General features: G+C 56.0%; 1 protein-coding gene across 6 annotated transcripts in view; it reads left to right on the top strand.

Moving 5' to 3' along the window:
* Window positions 1-18,049, top strand: part of RFX1 (regulatory factor X1) — a 49,584-nt gene that overhangs the window by 26,726 nt on the left and 4,809 nt on the right. For 3 of the 6 annotated variants that reach the window (XM_044994631.1, XM_044994633.1, XM_044994634.1), the window contains 14 exons: window positions 1,414-1,770; window positions 3,270-3,364; window positions 4,671-4,983; window positions 7,731-7,912; window positions 8,467-8,586; window positions 8,880-8,995; window positions 9,717-9,835; window positions 11,780-11,889; window positions 12,789-12,940; window positions 13,456-13,553; window positions 13,828-13,977; window positions 14,974-15,182; window positions 15,274-15,427; window positions 17,889-17,934. In XM_044994631.1, the coding sequence (XP_044850566.1) occupies window positions 1,414-1,770; window positions 3,270-3,364; window positions 4,671-4,983; window positions 7,731-7,912; window positions 8,467-8,586; window positions 8,880-8,995; window positions 9,717-9,835; window positions 11,780-11,889; window positions 12,789-12,940; window positions 13,456-13,553; window positions 13,828-13,977; window positions 14,974-15,182; window positions 15,274-15,427; window positions 17,889-17,934 (2,221 nt within the window). Of the gene's footprint in view, window positions 1-117; window positions 253-1,413; window positions 1,771-3,269; window positions 3,365-4,670; window positions 4,984-7,730; window positions 7,913-8,466; window positions 8,587-8,879; window positions 8,996-9,716; window positions 9,836-11,779; window positions 11,890-12,788; window positions 12,941-13,455; window positions 13,554-13,827; window positions 13,978-14,973; window positions 15,183-15,273; window positions 15,428-17,888; window positions 17,935-18,049 lie in introns of those variants that run through there. The other 3 variants (XM_044994636.1, XM_044994632.1, XM_044994635.1) reach the window with 3 other exon arrangements.

The raw sequence follows: 18,049 nt of genomic DNA, 5'->3' as shown, positions 1-18,049 counted from the left end.
TCCGACCAAAGTCACTGGGCTCAATAGGGGGGTATCTGAGTGAAAGGTGATGGCCTGTGACGACTGGATGATGTCATAGAAATAACACGGGCCATGGAATTTCAGCCAGTTACCCCAGTACTGAGCGCACTTCCTTGTTCGCTGGCCACACTTACAGAGAGGGAAGAGACCTGATAGGTCCCGTCCAACCCATTCCCTTGGCAGGCCATGCCCCACTGGTCCCTGTTCATCCCGGCCATTTTCCATTCTCTGGCAAGGGAGCTTCCAGCCTGTGCTTGGGGGTGACCTTTTCCTTGGGTTCCCTTCATCCCAGCACTTGTTTTGGGGGGTAGACCCAGGCAGGGTGCTAAGGGACATCGTTGGCGTAAGGCCCAGTGGGGACAAACTGGCCAGGAATAGATTGAGGCTGGCTAGGAGAGGCAGGTTTCTGCCCCTCACGGGAGGGCGGGTCTGGGGCAGCCTCCTGGCACAACAACCTGACTCCTCTGCAGATGGAGTTTGCTCAGGGTGTGAATGGGATGAGGTGACAGGGTGGCCTGTGACAGCAGGGGGCTGGACATGATGACCCAGGCGGGTCCTGTGTTCCCATTACCCTTCCCATCCCCTAAAGCGTCGCTCCTCCCCCCCATGGTTATCCCCACCCCATAGACCTGGCGCTGGGACAAAGGAAGCTCTGCAAACTCTGAAATCCCCCACCCAGGCTCTGGTGCCACTCGGTTGGTTTTAAGATGCCCTAGGGCCAAATCCAGCTCCCGGAATTTGACTTAGATTCCTGCCTCTGTATAGCCAGCATGGTCTGATCTCAGTAGCCCCCCCTGCTGGGGGAAGCTGCTCGCAACGTGGCACAGAGTCAGTGCTGCAAAAGTTAACAGTCTGGTTCTCAAACTACAGGGTGGTAAGAGGGCAAGCTCCTCAAAGCCCTCTCTGGCTAGCAGCCACCTTGTGGGCATCTCCCTCCTGCCCCCACCCTCCCCCAAGTAATCAGTGTGTGGTCCTGGGGTCAAGAGCTGGGGACTGTGAGTTGGGACACCTGGGTTCTGTTCCCAGATCACTCACTGGGTCAATTTAACCAAGGCCCTGATTCTCACAGGTATTTAGGTTCCTAACTTCCACTGAAATCTATGGGAATTAGGTGCCTCAATACCTTTGAGAATACAGCCCCAAGTCACTTCACCTCCAGTGCCTCTCTTTCCCCATCTGTATAATGGGAATAATTCTCCTTACCTGCTGTTATTCAGCACGGTCAGGTCCTCAGATGGAAGATGCCATGTAAATGCAGAGTACTGTTGTGGTGTAAGGTGCTGCATTAGGTAGCGACTGGGTTTAACTCTGAGCAGGAGGAGAGAAGCAGTCGAACACCTCATGGTCGCAATGCAAGCTCTGATTTCCTCAGTGTTTCTGTTTATTGTTTAGAGCGCAGGCAGTGAGTTCCCTGGTCCGGCTAGGAACAGTGAGCAGCAGCAGCAGCAGCCGCAGGCAGTGCAGCATCCTCTCTCCTTAGAGTGTAGCAGCGGGACGCATCCGCTGGCCAGCTGCTGTCTAGCCAGCCAAGAGCACAGGCTCCACTATCTCCACTCGCTAGAATCCACTTCGGAGCAGTGGGTGGAACTGGTCCGAATGCTTCCTCAGCACCTCCTCCTCCCGCAGCAAAAGGTGGTGATTGAGCAGCTGCCGTTCCTCTCCTCTCATCACGCCAGTCCCGACCAGAGAGTCAAGATTCAGAGAGTCCCTCAGGTGCTAGTGTTTGGGACAGCAGCTACAGCTCTTAAAGTAGGTCCTGGAGAGGTTCCCCAGGGAGATCCAAGAATGGTTGCCTCTGCCCTCCCTGCTCCTTCCAGAGAGCAGAGCTGGAACCACCCAGCATCCCCATCCCGTTGCATTAGGACACCACGGACCACTTCCTTCTGCTGAAGCCAGTAGCATTGCACCGGGGATCCCCGCTTTGCCTTCATTCCTTACCCACCTAGGCCAGTCCCTGCCACGGGCACTGAAATTCTTGGACCTCTTGAATGCAGATATTTGGTTTGTGTCTCGGATTTGAGTGAAATAGGAGCCCAGGAGCCGAGTTTTGGGGGAGAGAGGGAGGAAGGTGCCTGAATTCCGACCACAGAGACAAGGCTGGGACATGGGAGAACAGGCACCAATTCGTTCCCGTTCACAAACAATTCTGATTCAGTGCAGCAGATTTCATTGTACAATACGAGCGAGGTAGAATGCTGAGCTCTTCCCTTCAGAAACCTACGGGCAGGGCTACTTCTGGCCATTGTAGGTCCCATTTCATTAACCCCAATGCCAGGATGGGCAGTTCACCTTCTGCTTCCCTGAAACCCTACTTGTAATTTCAGGTGGACGCAGGATTCCTTTTCGCTTCCTACCGTAAACTGTCATGCAGTGTTGCCAGGCAGCTGTCAAACAGCTGCTGCACCCCATCCCAGAGGGTGGGGCCCTTTAGTGGTGGGTATAAAATGCCTGGCGATCCCTTGGTGATGGACGGGGTTGGAACAGTTTCAGAAATTGTAATAGCCCAAGTAGTACCCTCGCAGGATTTATAAAGTAAGGCGACTGCATTGTCCAGAGTCGCTGGAAACGTGTGTGTGTGTGTGTGTGTGTGTGTGTGTGTGTGTGTGAGAGAGAGAGAGAGAGAGAGAGAGAGAGAGAGAGAAACAGTGTCAAGATACAAGCAGGAGCTTCCAAAAATAGGAGCTTGGAACAGCTGACACAGCTCGTTATCTAGCAGGAACCCCAGCTTCCTGGAGGAAAAGTTCATTGCCCTTTAGAGACACTGTGAGGGCTATTGGTTAGATCAGGGGCCCGGGTGACAGGATTCCTGGGTTCGATCACTGACTCGCGGTGTAATCATTAGTATTTATTATTCGTATGATCATAGCACCTAGGGTCAGGTCCCCGCCGTTCGGAGCACTGTACAGGATTTATTAGGTGTATTATGGTAATGCCCTGGAGCCCCAGTCATGGACCAGGCCCCCCAGTGTACAAACACAGACCAAAAAAAGAGACAGTCCCTGCCCCAAAGAGCTTCCAGTCCGAGTGTAATTTTCCCTCCAAGTCAGTAGTTAATCACCATCACCCCTCTATGCCTCAGTTTCCCCAAGGGGCGAGAGGGGGTGATACTGGCCCACCTTTGATGGGCTTGTGATGCTCAATGGGTGCAGAGGCCTTGAGCCCCTCAGAGGAAGCATGTGAGAGCCGGGCACGGGGACAGCCGTACCGTACTCGGGCTGTTATGGATTTCTCTCCCCTGCTTTGTTCAGGTGCAGCAGCTGCAGCAGGTGCCCGTCCAGCATGTCTATCCCAACCAGGTGCAGTACGTGGAAGGGGGCGACGCCAGTTACACAGCGAGCACCATGTAAGTGACCCACGCCAAGCCCCTGCAGCCCGGCTCATGGCGCGAGAGAGGCGAGCACCCTGTTCACGGCCCCCTGTTCACGGGGCTTTTCAGTGCTGTTCAGCTGGCCCCCGAGATGTCAGCAGGGGCAGTTAAAGGGCAGTGGCCTCCCGGCTTTGTTCTTTCCAGGCAAGGCTCCGGCTCTCTCAGCTCTCACAGAGCCAGACTCGGATGGGAGACCTCCAAGGAACAGCTAGGCCCTGCAGCCCCCCGATTGCTGTGCCTGCCCACCTGGGCTCTCCTGCGCCCAGCGGGGCCATAGGCAGGCAGCAGGCATTGCCCTGCCATGACTTGTCCTGCCCCCTGAAAGCAGCCAGGCAGCAGCTCTGCTTTTCTTTACGCTGATTCCCTGAATCTGAGCCAGAAACAGTGGAAGAGGCGGCAGCTGGGGGCACACAATTGAGGGGCCCATTCTTGGCTCCAAGCTGTCTCTCTCCCGGCAGCCGACTGACTCTGGTTCCCCCTCCACACTCAGCCAACTGTCACCGGCATTCCTCTGCCCCCCAGCTGCCAGGCGTTCTCCTTTCACCAGCCACTCCAACGGCCCAGCCCCCCACCCCCCATCACTCACTTCCCCCAACACATACACCTCCTCTTCCCCATAGCTACCCAGGAACCTCCGTCACCACCTACCTCCCACCACCTGCTTCTGGGCAACAGGCTCCCCCCTCCTCTTTCCACTCACTCTTGCTCCCACTGATCTAGCGGGAGGAGGGGTGGCTTATACTGCCTCATCTTGTCCTGCTCCTTGGGAGCTGTGGGGTGGAGAGAGAGAATCAGAGACGCACACTTGGCAGCTAGAGTGCTGCAGGAAGTGGTGTCAACGTGGCACTGACAAGCGCTTGTCCACTGCTTTGCAGGGTGAGTTCTGTGTCTCCGTTTCCCCATCTGTAAAATGGGGTTAACTATACTGCCCTCCTTTGGAAAGCACTTTGAGATCCATGTATGGAAACCATGTATTATCATCATCATCTTTCTGGTGAAATGAAGAGCTGAGGCCCTGGGCATATTCACCCTATCACCCCGGCCAAATTCCAGGCTGGTAACTGTTCTGCCTCGCTAAATTCACCCTGCACTTTTTGGATACAAGATTTCTCTTCATTTCCTGCCGTAGACGGTTGTGGTATTAATCAGGTGCTGTGTTCCACCCCAGTGGTGGCTGCATTCTAGTGGCGGATGAAAGGGGCTATATAAATGTGAAATGTCTGTTTGCACCGCACCAGTGGCACCTGCTCCACAGCTCCGCTAAACCTCCCTCTTGTTTCAGACGTTCCAGCACTTACCCGTACACAGAGACCCCTCTCTATACGCAGAACACAGGAGCTAATTATTATGAATCGCAAGCCACCCCGGCGCAGGTCACCACTCCTGCAACCTCCCAGACCGTGGCCAGCACTGGATCCGTCCCTATGTACGTCTCCGGAGGGCAGATCATAGCCAATCCAAGCGGAGGAGGCGGCGGCGGCGGCGGCGGAGGAGGTGGTGGCGGCGGAACGGGAACCTATGTGATTCAGGGAGGATACATGTTAGGAAGCTCCAGTCAGTCTTACTCTCACACCACACGTGCCTCTCCAGCAACCGTAAGTCGCCAAGACATCCGTGGGGCTGCTTCTCTTTTTCAGGCCACATAACTGGAAACCCCCCTTTGGAATACGTTCATCCCTCTCAGCTGTTTGCAAATGCGGAACCAGGCTGGAAGAATCGGGAGGCAGGGCCTGGCCACGTGGGAATGGGGGTCAGCATGCATGGGCTAGACAATGGCCCTGGCCTTTCTTTCTGCCCAGCTCACTAGCGCTGTGCTGGGTCCCAGAACGCCATTCTGCAGTGGCTTTGCCTCCGCCGCCCAGCCCTGCCCCACAGGTGGGGGGAGGGGAGGCTGCTTAGTTACATCGTGGCACAGTTTTGCAAAGATTTTTTTTTGTAAATATTCTGATTTTATAAAATAAACGTTCAGAAAAGCATAAAACCAAATCAGGACTTACCTGTACGCCTAGAGGGCTGTGACAGAGGGAGAGCATGGGCTAGTGGTTAGAGTCAGGACTCCTGGGTTCTGTTGCCCCTGTGGAAGGAAATCCAGTGGATAAGGGAACCAGGAGACCTCTGTTCTGCCTCAGTTTCCCCTCCCATCCACAGTCTGTTTAGATGGTAAGAGAGTCCCTGCCCTGAAGAGTTTAGTCTTACCCGAGACACTGAAAACAAGGATCCAAGTTGAGCTCAGGCCTTTTGGCATAACTATGGTAACAAGTAATGCTAAACGTTTAAGGTAGGTGTAATGGTGCTGACTTGCCCGGCAAGGGATTGGGAAGTTTAATGAACTGCTGTCTGTAAGTGGCTTTGAGATCTTCGAATGAGACATGCTGTTGCTGGGCAAAGTGTAGGTAGGGTTATTGCTGGCTGGCAATTGTTCATCCGGGACAGCTCTGGAGTTTGAGAGCTATCATTACTATTTACTAGGTATATTACGGTAGCATATAGGGGCCCCAGTCGGGGTCCAGGATCTCATTGTGTCGGGCACTGGACGAAACCAGAACAAAAAGATGGCCCCTGCCCAAAGATCTGCCAGTATAAGAGCTCTGGGAAAGACAGGTTGTACACGCGCCTCGCCTCAGCTATTTGGAGCATCTGATATATTGAATCAAAGCACTTCGATTTTTTTAAAATCCTGTTTGCGTGTTTAAAGCGAGGCGGAGGCGGATCTTGGATCCAGAGAAGGTCCTTTGGTATAAAAGTGAGGTCACACTGGCTTCACACTGGTTTAACACAATCCAACCCATAGTGTCTCCTTTACATAGTTCTGGGTCAAATCCTGCACTCCGGACTCCAGTGGATTTGCTGTGGTATAGCTTATAGCAGAACTTGGCTTGTGTTGTTACTGTGCTTCCATTACACCAAATATTTACAATCAGTTGCGCATCTTAACAGGACATTCACATTTGGGCTTTTAATTTGGACACTGTCGTGTTAAATCTGGCAACGAATACTTTGTGTGAATCAATTCTGACCGAACCCAAGACCAGCAGAAATCCAGTGGAAACATTTAAAGCAACAAAACAAATAAACCACGGCATTTACCGCTCAAATATTGCAGCCTTGTGCTAGCATGGGAGAGCCAGAAAATGAAACTGATTAGAAACAACTATGAAACTGACTAGTCTGTCTTCACTATCCAAGCCCATATCAGTTCAGAACCCTGAACTAGTGCAAACAGGGAAAAGTTAATTAGATTTTTAAAATACTATTGATATTCATCATGTCAGTTTTAATCCTTTCAAATATCAGAGGGGGAGCCGTGTTAGTCTGGATCTGTAAAAAGCGACAGAGTCAGTGGCACCTTATAAACTAACAGACATATTGGAGCATGAGCTTTCGTGAGTGAATACCCACTTCCTCAGACGCATCCTTTCAAAGGGGGCCAAAAAAGGGTCCCTGTTAACCCTTCCAGGGCTGGAGGATGGTCTTGTCATTAAGATGCCTCCTTGGGAGTCAAGACTCTGAGGTTCTAGTCCCAACTCTGCCCCGACATGCTGTGTGTGACTTTGGACAAGTCTGGAAATGGAGACCACAACAGCACCCTGTGTCACAGGTGCGGGAGCCGGGGGCTGGATTGTAAAACTTAGGGCCTGCAAAATACTTTAGAATTCTTGGGTGGAAAGGGCTGGAGAAGTGTATAATACTTCCCACAGTTAACACCCAGTTCTTATCTAGCAATGGTCGCCGTAGAGCTCAAGGCGCTTTACAAAAGAAAGTCAGTATCATTATTCACATTTTACAGATGGGGAAACTGAGGCACAGAGCAGCTGGGACTTGCCCAAGATCACCCAGCAGGCCAGGGGCAAATGTGTATGTCCAGCTAAAGGGCAGAACCCTGGTTTCCTGAGTCCCAGTCTAGTACTCTATCCACTAGGTCACACTTCCTCTGGTGGGGCCTGTTAGGACCCAGTCCTACAAACACTGACTACCAGGCATAATGCTCATGACTCTGTTTTAAGACAGTGGAATGTCTCCTGGTAGCGGGTATGTGCAGAACACAGCCCCCAGGCAGGGGGAGGGGCTGCTTTAATAATACATTTGACTTAAATCCACGTGTAGGCACCATTGATGTTCAGCTCGAGCCCACAAGGACTGGCCTAGGGAGTGCCAGTGGCTGAAAACTGGGCCGACACTGGGAATGCTGACGAGGGTGACGGTGACCTGTATTGGGGCAGTGAAGGAAACGGCGGGGTCAGTGTGGGAGATGTAAGGGGTGAGGTCTGTGCCAGCGGGGGTCTGGTGGACACAGTCACTGGTCCCGTAGAAGCCCTCTCACCGCTGCTGGGTTTCTTTGAAGGTCCAGTGGCTGCTGGATAACTACGAGACGGCCGAGGGCGTGAGCCTGCCGCGCAGCACCCTCTACTGCCATTACCTGCTGCACTGCCAGGAGCAGAAACTGGAGCCAGTAAACGCAGCGTCTTTCGGCAAGCTGATCCGATCCGTGTTCATGGGACTCCGCACCCGCAGGCTTGGCACACGGTAAAGGCATCTCCAGTGGTTGGGGTATTAACCCTTTACAATCCACCGTGCCCTGGGTAGCATTCACCGGGAACTTCAGGCTCCATACCTGCAAGGTGCTGGTTGCCTCCTCACCCACTGAGATATGGGCAAACAGAGGGTGCTCAGCAAAAACACAGGATTAGGCCCATCATGATGAAGGTCTATGCCGGCCCCTAGTATGGGGCTGCTGCTTTGTTCCCCATTTTCTGCGGGTGCGCTGCCACCAGCCCCAGCGGGGCTCCTCTACCTGCTAAGAATTGCAGAAAACTGCTTTGCATGTGAACTGGAAACACAGACGCCTGATTCCCGTTCTCCTGGCATCCCACGCAGAGCTGAAGGGCCGGATTCTGATCTCTGCAATGCTGGCATGAATCCAGAGTAAACTCCCCTGGAGTTGATGGGATTGGGCTGGGGTAAGGGAAAGCAGAATCTGGCCCAAGGATTTGATGCAGAATGTTTCCTCCTTTATACCAGACACTTGACGGTGGGTTTGTGTTTCCCCGGAGCTCTTATCTATCCTGATTTCCTTTCAGAGGGAACTCCAAGTACCACTACTACGGCCTCCGCATCAAAGCCAACTCACCACTGCTGCGCCTGATGGAGGATCAGCAGCACCTGGCCATGAGGCAGCAGCCCTTCTCCCAGAAGCAAAGGTAGGAGGCAGCGCGGCGTAGAGCCGCCTGGGTACCCACGTATGCTCCTGCGCACCCAGCCGGAGCAATCCCGTCTGGATCCACCACCAGTCACTGGTGACTACAGACACAGAGGGTGACTGCTCTTGTCTGAAGTGCCTGGATGGGAAATCCCCTGCGACACCCTTCCACGCCCATGTGACCTCAAGGCGCAACCACTCATACAACGACCCTCCCAGGCGCCACATTTCCCGGCCTGGTTCGCAGGCCTGCAGCTCTGTCAGCTCCTGACCTCTGGCTCCTCTGCCTTTCAGACTCAAGCCCATTCAGAAGATGGAGGGGATGACCAACGGGGCGGCGGTGGGCCAGCAGCCGGGCTCCGGGCTGTCTGACATCAGTGCTCAAGTGCAGCAGTATCAGCAGTTCCTGGGTAAGAACTGGCGGTAGAGCACGTTTAGAAGCCTGGCACCTTGAGGCCGGGACAGGAATTGATTCGGTCGATGGAAGGGAAGAGAGCGCAGTTTCCTATCCCGCTCTTTGTGTGGGGGAGGGAGGTGGGAACGGTCAGGGCTTAGAAGTTGATGCTCATGATACAGTTGTATCAGACTCGGTGGGGTCCTCACAATAGATCCACTACATTGCCAGCGGGGCACTTACCAGCGCACCCTCATGACTGAGAGATCAGTTCTGTTCACGTCCTAAATTTCAACCCAGGGGACTGAGGGGAACACAGAGATCCAGGGCATGAGGAACAGCAAAGGGGCCTTTCGCCTCTAGCTTGCCAGATCAAATCCAGGACCGGCCAGTAGTGGTCAAATCATTGCTACCCGGTGAGTGCATGAAATGTGCTTGTGGGTCTCAGCCCATTCATTTGTGTCTCCATCACAGACGTCACCACCGCTGCTTTCACTGATTGACGTGTGGTTGGTAGTGTCAGCAAAGAGGCCAGGGACTGGATGGGCCACGAAGTCCAAACTTCTCCCTCAGCCCAGGAAAGCTGGCGATACTGAGCTAAACCCTGGTGGCTGTGCCTAGGCAAAGACCCATTGAAACCAATGGATGTTAAGCTTAGTAAGGCCCTCAGGCCCTCACAGGCAGTCACGTTGTTGTTCTCTCCTCACGTTGGCTTGATTTCATCTTCCTCCCCATAGATGCGTCACGGACCCTCTCCGAGTTCTCTGAAATAGACCTACAAGGGAAACCTCTGCCTGACGGCATTGGGGCAGAGGATGTGAAGGCCTTCCAGCTGCTCTACCGAGAGCATTGTGAGGTATGGGACCACCTGCAGAATGGGGCAATCTCCCCTGGGGAGCCCTGGCAACAGGACATGGACCTTCTCGCCTCATGGCGACTGGTTTAAATCCAGCACAGGCTGGTAGGGACAGACCTTGATCCCACTGGGTGGCCTGTATGTAGGACTGGATGAAATTTGTCCATCAAACTTGTTTTTCAATGGAAAATTGGAGGGGGAGTGTCAACCTTGTGTAGAAAACTAAGCACCCAGAAAACCCAATCTTTTTTAAATTTGGCTATGCCACTGTAGTGCCTCATGGGAGTTGTAGTTCAGTTACCACATGTTCTCATTGTCCTCTGTGGGGTGTGCTACCATGTAGTACTACATTTCCCATGATGCACCTTGTTTCTCCTTTCCAGAGAGATGGTGCCTATTGAGTTTCCCTGGGCATGGTGCATCATGGGACATGTAGTTTAGTTGGGGAGCCTGGCTCATAAGGGACATATGGCAACTGTTCTCCTCTATGGGCTGGACTCGCCAATATTTCCCATGGTGCACCACCTCCTCCCAAAGGTGAGTCTGTAATACATCATGGGAGATGTAGCCCGACACAAGAGCCCAGCCTATAGAGGACAACAGGAATGTGAAGGTACTGAACTACAGCTCCCACAAGGCCCTTCAGCAGCATTTCCATATCAAAACTTCTAGGTTTTGGGTCAAAATATTTTAATTTTCATGTGGGAAAAAAAAATCTAAATTTTCCACTAAAAATTTAGACCTTTTTTTTTGCTTTCATCAGTGCTTCTGCACCACCTTGCCTCAGTTTCCCTTCCTGGACCCCTGAATAGCTCACCCAGTCCATGTCCTTTTAAAACATTCCCCTTGTGGTGCAGAATCCAGTTTATTTAGGCTATACAGACATTGGTCTTCCAGGCCCAACCCCAGATCAGAGTGAGTCGTCGTCCTCCACCCCCTCTCCTTCCCAGAGCTGTGTTCTGGTCAAACAGTCCCTTCATTCCCTGCAGGAACCAGTCTTGTTCCCTGTCACACTCACCTGCAGCTGTTTCCTCAGACAAGCTGCAGCTTCCCCAGCTTCTCAAGAAGCTTAGTCTGTTTAGCTTAACAAAGAGACAGTCTGTGAGTACTTCCCTGGGGAACAGAGGTTGGATTATAGAGGGCTCATCAGTCTAGCAGCCCAAGGTCTAACACGATCCAATGGCTGAAGGTTGACGCTAGACAAATGTAGAGTGGGAATAAGGTGCACACTTAACCGTTGGAACGACTTACCCAGGGCTGTGGTGAATTCTCTGTTGCTGACAAGTTTTAAAGCAAGCGGGGGTGTTTATCTAACAGATCTGCTCTGGGAATTTTCTTCAGGGAAGTTCTCTGGCCTGAGTTATGCCGGTGGTCAGACCCGATGATCACAGTGGTCCCTTTAGGTTTCAGAATCCATTGAATCTTCTGCCTAGCTGGAGTTGTAAGATCTCCCTCAGACCTTACATCCCTGGGTCTGGCCTGAGTTAATCACATGATCTTCCGGTCACATGACCAAAATCATTCTCCCATCTGGGAAGGTGAGCTGATCTGTCACAGGCCACCCCATGACTCTCCTCCTTCAGGGAGGTACCGGTACCGTTCTGCCCCTTTAAAATTCCTCCAGCCCTGCGTGGTGACTTCCACTGAGCTCCTGTACAAATTTAGCTGCTCCTGTCCAGCAGCACAGGGGGGATTTTAAAGGGCCAGGGCTGCGTTAATACAGATGGATCATTGAATGCCCCATTGGCCAGTTCAGTGTGAGGTTCCCACTGGTCTTCTTCATCTCAGGCCCCCCGTGCAGCTGCTCCTCCTGGGGTGTGCTCTGAAGGGAACATCTTAGGAGGACCAGGGCAGAAGACTGGGGACAAGGGGTCACTTACCTTATAGCTACTGACCCATGACCTACATCAGCGCTGACCCTCCGCTCCCGCTCCTTCTCTTCAGGCCATCGTGGACGTGATGATAAACCTGCAGTTCACTCTGGTGGAGACCTTGTGGAAGACCTTCTGGAGGTACAACTTGAATCAGCCCAGTGAAGCCACCCCCATAGCAGTGTGAGTACCCGCGAGCCGTGCCTCTCTTCCCTGCCATGGCAGCGGGGGCTGGAGCGAGCTGGCACTTGCTGGGGCACTGCCCCAGCCCCTCTGCAATGGGGCTCTCGCTCTTGGCAGAATTAAAGATTCAGTTCAGGAAAAAGTTGGTTTCTAGCCCTTTAATGGTGTATGTGGCGGGGTTGGAGGAAGACTGCCTGAGTCTGCAGCTAGTACCTGGGAGGTGTGAACCACCCCATTCAGCACCCCCGGAGACAGCTGATGACTGTTTATCATCATCGCATTAACTCCTTCCCTGCTGAGCATTTCGGCAAAAACAGCCTGCTAATGCAGATGAGCTAGTTCTGGGGACTTCAGTGGCAGATAGCAGGGCAGGGGCAGCTCATTGCAGTCAAGAGATGCTGGGCTGGGAAAGGAGATGGAGAAGCCAGTCAGACCCTCTCCATAACCCAAGACTGCCTCCCCAAGCACTCTACTCCCAACCGCTAAATGCTCCTGCTTCCCTGAGTGCAGCCGAGCCTTGTCCGGAATAATTCCTAGCTCGTGTGTAGCGCCTTTCATTGGTAGGATCTCAAAGCTCTTTTCAAGGGAAGATGGTATCATTCACCCCCGTTACTTATGGGGAAACTGAGGGACAGGGGGCAGTGACTTGCCCAAGGGCATTTAGCAGGCCAATGGCAAAGCCAGGAATAGAACCCGGGATGCCTGGATCCCAGTCCAGTGCTCGAATCACTAGGCCAACAGAGCTGCTCCATAGAGTTTCTAGACTGCTGTGCAGCCTAGAAGGCCTGACTGTAAGACCTAGTTCTAGCGCGGTATGAAGCACATGGGGCCTCGGCTGTAGTGAACTGATATGTGGCTGGCTCTTATATGCACTAACTGGGGCAAACGTGTCTGTCTAGTCACGATGAAGCAGAGAAGCGTCTCCCAAAGAACTGCCTGGTGATACTGTCCAAATACGAACCTGTCCTGAAATGGACAAAGGACTGTGACAACATGCTGTACCAGGGGCTGGTGGAGATCCTCATCCCCGACGTTCTCCGGCCCATTCCCAGTAAGTGCGGCAGCACCACAGGGCTGTGTTAGAGCACCCTAGCCTGGCTCCTTGCGCTGACTCCACAAGGCTGTAGGCTTGGACACTGGTCCCAGGGTCACCCCACTAGAGTTGTGATGGTACCTCCACAACACAGCCGATCCTGCCCCCTCCTACGTAGGGCATCTTCCCAGCTGGGGATCTCAAAGCACTGTACAAAGGACGTCAGTAACAGATGGGGAAACTGAGGCACAGCGCAGGGTGGCAACTTGTCCAAGGTCACCGTAGGCCAGTAGCAGAGCCAGGAATTGAACCCAGGTCTCCTGAGGCCTAGGTCTAGGCCTATACTTTATCCTCTAAGCCACACTGCCTCACCTGGTCAGGTTTTGTGCTCCAGGCCTAACTGCTGTCCCCTGGGGTTAGATTTTGAAGCCATCAGTCCAGTGCCATGCCAGGGAATGGGCTCCTCCTCCTAGTTCTGAGCAGCTGGCCAATCCGTGGCTGTGCGAGGGGCTCACTGCCCCTCTCTATCCCAGGTGCCTTGACGCAAGCGATCCGAAATTTCGCAAAAAGTTTGGAAAGCTGGTTAACCAACGCAATGATGAATATTCCTGAAGAGATGGTCCGAGTGAAGGTGAGATGCGGGAGGGGCATGGGGGGGAGTGGCCTGGGACCCAGATCTCGGCAGTGTGACTCCTGAGCAGCGCCAGGCTCTGGTCTCTGGCAGTGCCAGGCTCTGGTCTCTAGTCTCTATGATCCTTGGACTGCATTGTAGCGTGGTCTGTGGCTCTGTGCCCCTTGGGCAGAGCTGGGCAGTGATTTCTGGCTCTCAGTGCCTGTTCTGTAGCTAGGTCGTGTGCGTGGAACCTGCCTGCTCTCTGGGGGTTTGACCCCTGTCTGTTCCGCAGGTGGCAGCAGCAAGTGCCTTTGCCCAGACTCTGCGGCGATACACCTCCCTGAACCACCTCGCCCAGGCCGCCCGGGCCGTATTACAGAATACGGCCCAGATCAACCAGATGCTGAGCGACCTCAATCGGGTAGACTTTGCAAACGTCCAGGTAACAGAATCCCTCCTCCTCTGGCCAATTGCACTATGAGCCATTTTTTGGTGCTTGCCTGTCTGCCCCAGCGCTGTGCAGGCAGAACCCCTTGGGCTGGGTCAGAGCTGCCGACCCTCCTGCCAGCGTAGCTCAGAAGGAGCTGAGTGAAGTGAGCTGGGCCATCAGCTTCTCTCATCCTCTGCAGTGGGTACAGCTGGTAGGTGATTCGCAGGAGACTGGCCCAGACTCTCTGTGCCCATGAAGCCGGGAATCCTGCTGAGTGACCCACTGAACAGTAACACAACAACCGACCCAGAACACACTGTCTCCAGAACCCTTTGGCACCAGCCTCTTATCCCAATGCCGTGGTAACGGGGGCAACACGGTCTAGTGGTTAGAGCAGGGGGGACTGGGGTTTAGGTCCTCTGAATTCTAGGCCCAGCTCCATCCCAGGGCCCTGGGCCTGTCACCTCTCTGCGCCCTCTGGAAAATGCGGATAAAGACGCTTCGCTGCCTAAGCAGCAGGTTGTGAATCCTAATGATCTAGACTCAAATTCTCTAAAGCTGCCTCTGCTGCTGGATGCTTAATTTGAGACACCTCCGGGGTGCTGGTTAGAGGTGCCATGTGCCAGCCATTCCCATTGGTGTGGGGGGGGCCTCAGGTGCCCAGGGCACCCCCGACAGAGGCTGGCTCATCGCATGCCCCAGGGGCTCCTTCTGTCCCTCCCTGTGTGCCACCATCCCATTGGGTCTGCTAAGCTGAGGCCGGGACTCCAAGTGTCCCTCTTCCAGTCCCCCCCAGCTCCTGAGGGTTCTGCCCATTGGCAAGTGGAACATTGCTGGGGACTCCGAACTCCCCGCATTCCAGGCAAATGGAGCTGGCCCCTCGGGGGTCACAGTGTGGATGGGGCTGAGCTCACGGGATGTGACTCCTCCAGTGGCCAGCCCGGTCCCTCGGCCATGTTGCTCCCCTCTCTGAAGGTGCCGGTGTCTCTGTCGTTCCCCCGCCCACAGGAGCAGGCCTCATGGGTATGCCGCTGTGAGGACCGCGTGGTGCAGCGCCTGGAGCAGGATTTCAAGCTGACCCTGCAGCAGCAGAACTCCCTGGAACAGTGGGCGGTGTGGCTGGACGGGGTGGTCACCCAGGTCCTCAAGCCCCACCAGGGCAGCTCCAGCTTCCCCAAGGCCGCCAAGCTTTTCCTCCTCAAGTGGTCCTTCTACAGGTACGTTCCTGCCCTCCCCCGTTCCCAGTCTGGGACTGGATGACTGACCCAGCGGGAGGGGTAATCCCAGAGCCGGGCTCTCTTTCCACAGCTCCATGGTAATCCGGGATCTGACCCTGAGGAGCGCCGCCAGCTTCGGCTCCTTCCATCTCATCCGGCTCCTCTACGACGAGTACATGTACTACCTGATAGAGCACCGAGTGGCCCAGGCCAAGGGAGAGACCCCCATCGCTGTCATGGGAGAGGTGGGTGCTGCTCCGTCAAAGCTTCACAGGGAGATCTCAGAGCAGAGGGCTCTGTAATCCAGCAGACAAGGCAGAACCCCCCCCAAAACCCGGGGGCACTGGGTAGCACCAGCTTAAAAAAGGGAAACTGCCATGACTCAGTGCTGGGTTCCTGCTCCAGGATTTATGAGGCCGGATCAGGTCAAACTCGACATGAGAAAGGGCCGGAGAATTTCATCCTGGCTGGGAACGCTGCTGGCAGTGCAGGTGCAGAGAGGGCTAAGGCGACTGCAAACATTTGGGCTCAGGAAGGAATTTGCCCCCCTCCCCTGTAGAGCATTAGGTCAGCTACACTGTAGGGTGGCGGGGGCCTTCCTCTGAGGCACCCGTATCACCCTGCCTTTCGACACTAAGGACTAGATGGGCCAAACCAAGTGCAGCTGAGAGGGGGAGACCAGTTGAAATGGGCCGTTGCTCTGATCCAGTGTAGTGGGGAGGTGGGTTACCAGCTGAGAGGGGCCATTGCTCCAATCCAGTGCAGCGGGGAGGCGGGGTCACCCGCGGAGATGAGCTGATCCAGTGCAGCGGGGAGGCGGGGTTACCAGCCAAGGTGGGCCAATCCAGTGCAGCGGGGAGGCGGGGTTACCAGCCAAGGTGGGCCAATCCAGTGCAGCGGGGAGGCGGGGTTACCCGCTGAGATGGGCTGATCCAGTGCAGCGGGGAGGTGGGGTTACCAGCTGAGATGGGCCCTTGCTCCGATCCGGGGAGGTGGGGTTACCAGCCTAGATGGGCTGATCCAGTGCAGCGGGGAGGCGGGGTTACCCGCCGAGATGGGCCGACCCAGTGCAGGGGGGAGGTGGGGTTACCCGCCGAGATGGGCCGACCCATTGCAGGGGGGAGGTGGGGTTACCAGCCGAGATGGGCCGACCCATTGCAGGGGGGAGGTGGGGTTACCCGCCGAGATGGGCTGACCCAGTGCGGCGGGGAGGCGGGGTTACCAGCTGAGATGGGCCGACGCGGGGAGGCGGGGTTACCCGCCAAGATGGGCTGACCCAGTGCGGCGGGGAGGCGGGGTTACCAGCTGAGATGGGCCGACCCAGTGCGGCGGGGAGGCGGGGTTACCAGCTGAGATGGGCCGACCCAGTGCGGCGGGGAGGCGGGGTTACCCGCCGAGATGGGCTGACCCAGTGCAGCGGGGAGGCGGGGTTACCCACCGAGATGGGCCGACCCAGTGCAGCGGGGAGGCGGGGTTACCTGCCGAGATGGGCCGACCCAGTGCAGCGGGGAGGTGGGGTTACCTGCCGAGATGGGCCGACCCAGTGCAGGGGGGAGGTGGGGTTACCTGCCGAGATGGGCCGACCCAGTGTGGCGGGGAGGCGGGGTTACCAGCTGAGATGGGCCGACCCAGTGCGGCGGGGAGGCGGGGTTACCTGCCGAGATGGGCCGACCCAGTGCAGGGGGGAGGCGGGGTTACCTGCCGAGATGGGCCGACCCAGTGCAGGGGGGAGGTGGGGTTACCTGCCGAGATGGGCTGACCCAGTGCAGGGGGGAGGTGGGGTTACCCGCCGAGATGGGCTGACCCAGTGCGGCGGGGAGGCGGGGTTACCAGCTGAGATGGGCCGACCCAGTGCGGCGGGGAGGCGGGGTTACCCGCCGAGATGGGCTGACCCAGTGCGGCGGGGAGGCGGGGTTACCAGCTGAGATGGGCCGACCCAGTGCGGCGGGGAGGCGGGGTTACTCGCCGAGATGGGCCGACCCAGTGCGGCGGGGAGGCGGGGTTACCCGCCGAGATGGGCCGACCCAGTGCAGCGGGGAGGCGGGGTTACCTGCCGAGATGGGCCGACCCAGTGCGGCGGGGAGGCGGGGTTACCAGCTGAGATGGGCTGACCCAGTGCAGCGGGGAGGCGGGGTTACCCGCCGAGATGGGCCGACCCAGTGCAGCGGGGAGGCGGGGTTACCTGCCGAGATGGGCCGACCCAGTGCGGCGGGGAGGCGGGGTTACCAGCTGAGATGGGCCGACCCAGTGCAGGGGGGAGGCGGGGTTACCTGCCGAGATGGGCCGACCCAGTGCAGGGGGGAGGTGGGGTTACCTGCCGAGATGGGCCGACCCAGTGCAGGGGGGAGGTGGGGTTACCTGCCGAGATGGGCCGACCCAGTGCAGGGGGGAGGTGGGGTTACCTGCCGAGATGGGCCGACCCAGTGCAGGGGGGAGGTGGGGTTACCCGCCGAGATGGGCCGACCCAGTGCAGGGGGGAGGGCTGGTGCCCTGGACTAGACGATCCCATACAGGAAATGTGTTTCTCTGAAGTCCTGCCGCCCCCTTGCCAGAGGGGAAGGTGGAGGTGCCCATTGCGATGGGGAAGAGGGGGAGCGGATTCTGGTCTCCCCAACCCACCTGCTATCGTCCTGCCTCCGCGGTGGGGAGACGGGGGGGGGCTGCGGGGCTGGGGCTCTGAGCACTCATCCTCGTTTGTCTTTCCAGTTTGCCAACCTGACGAGCTCCTTGAATTCTCTGGACGCAGACAAAGGTAACTGCCCACCTGCCACGTCTCTCCGAATGGGGCCATCGCCTTTGCCAAGCGCCACAGTTCCCGGGGGTCCAGCTCGCTCGGTCCAGCAGCTCCCCCATATCAAGTCCCCTCC

Source organism: Mauremys mutica, chromosome 20 (assembly GCF_020497125.1).
Source record: "Mauremys mutica isolate MM-2020 ecotype Southern chromosome 20, ASM2049712v1, whole genome shotgun sequence".
Taxonomy (NCBI): Eukaryota; Metazoa; Chordata; order Testudines; family Geoemydidae; genus Mauremys; species Mauremys mutica.
This window is presented reverse-complemented; position numbering and strand designations above follow the sequence as displayed.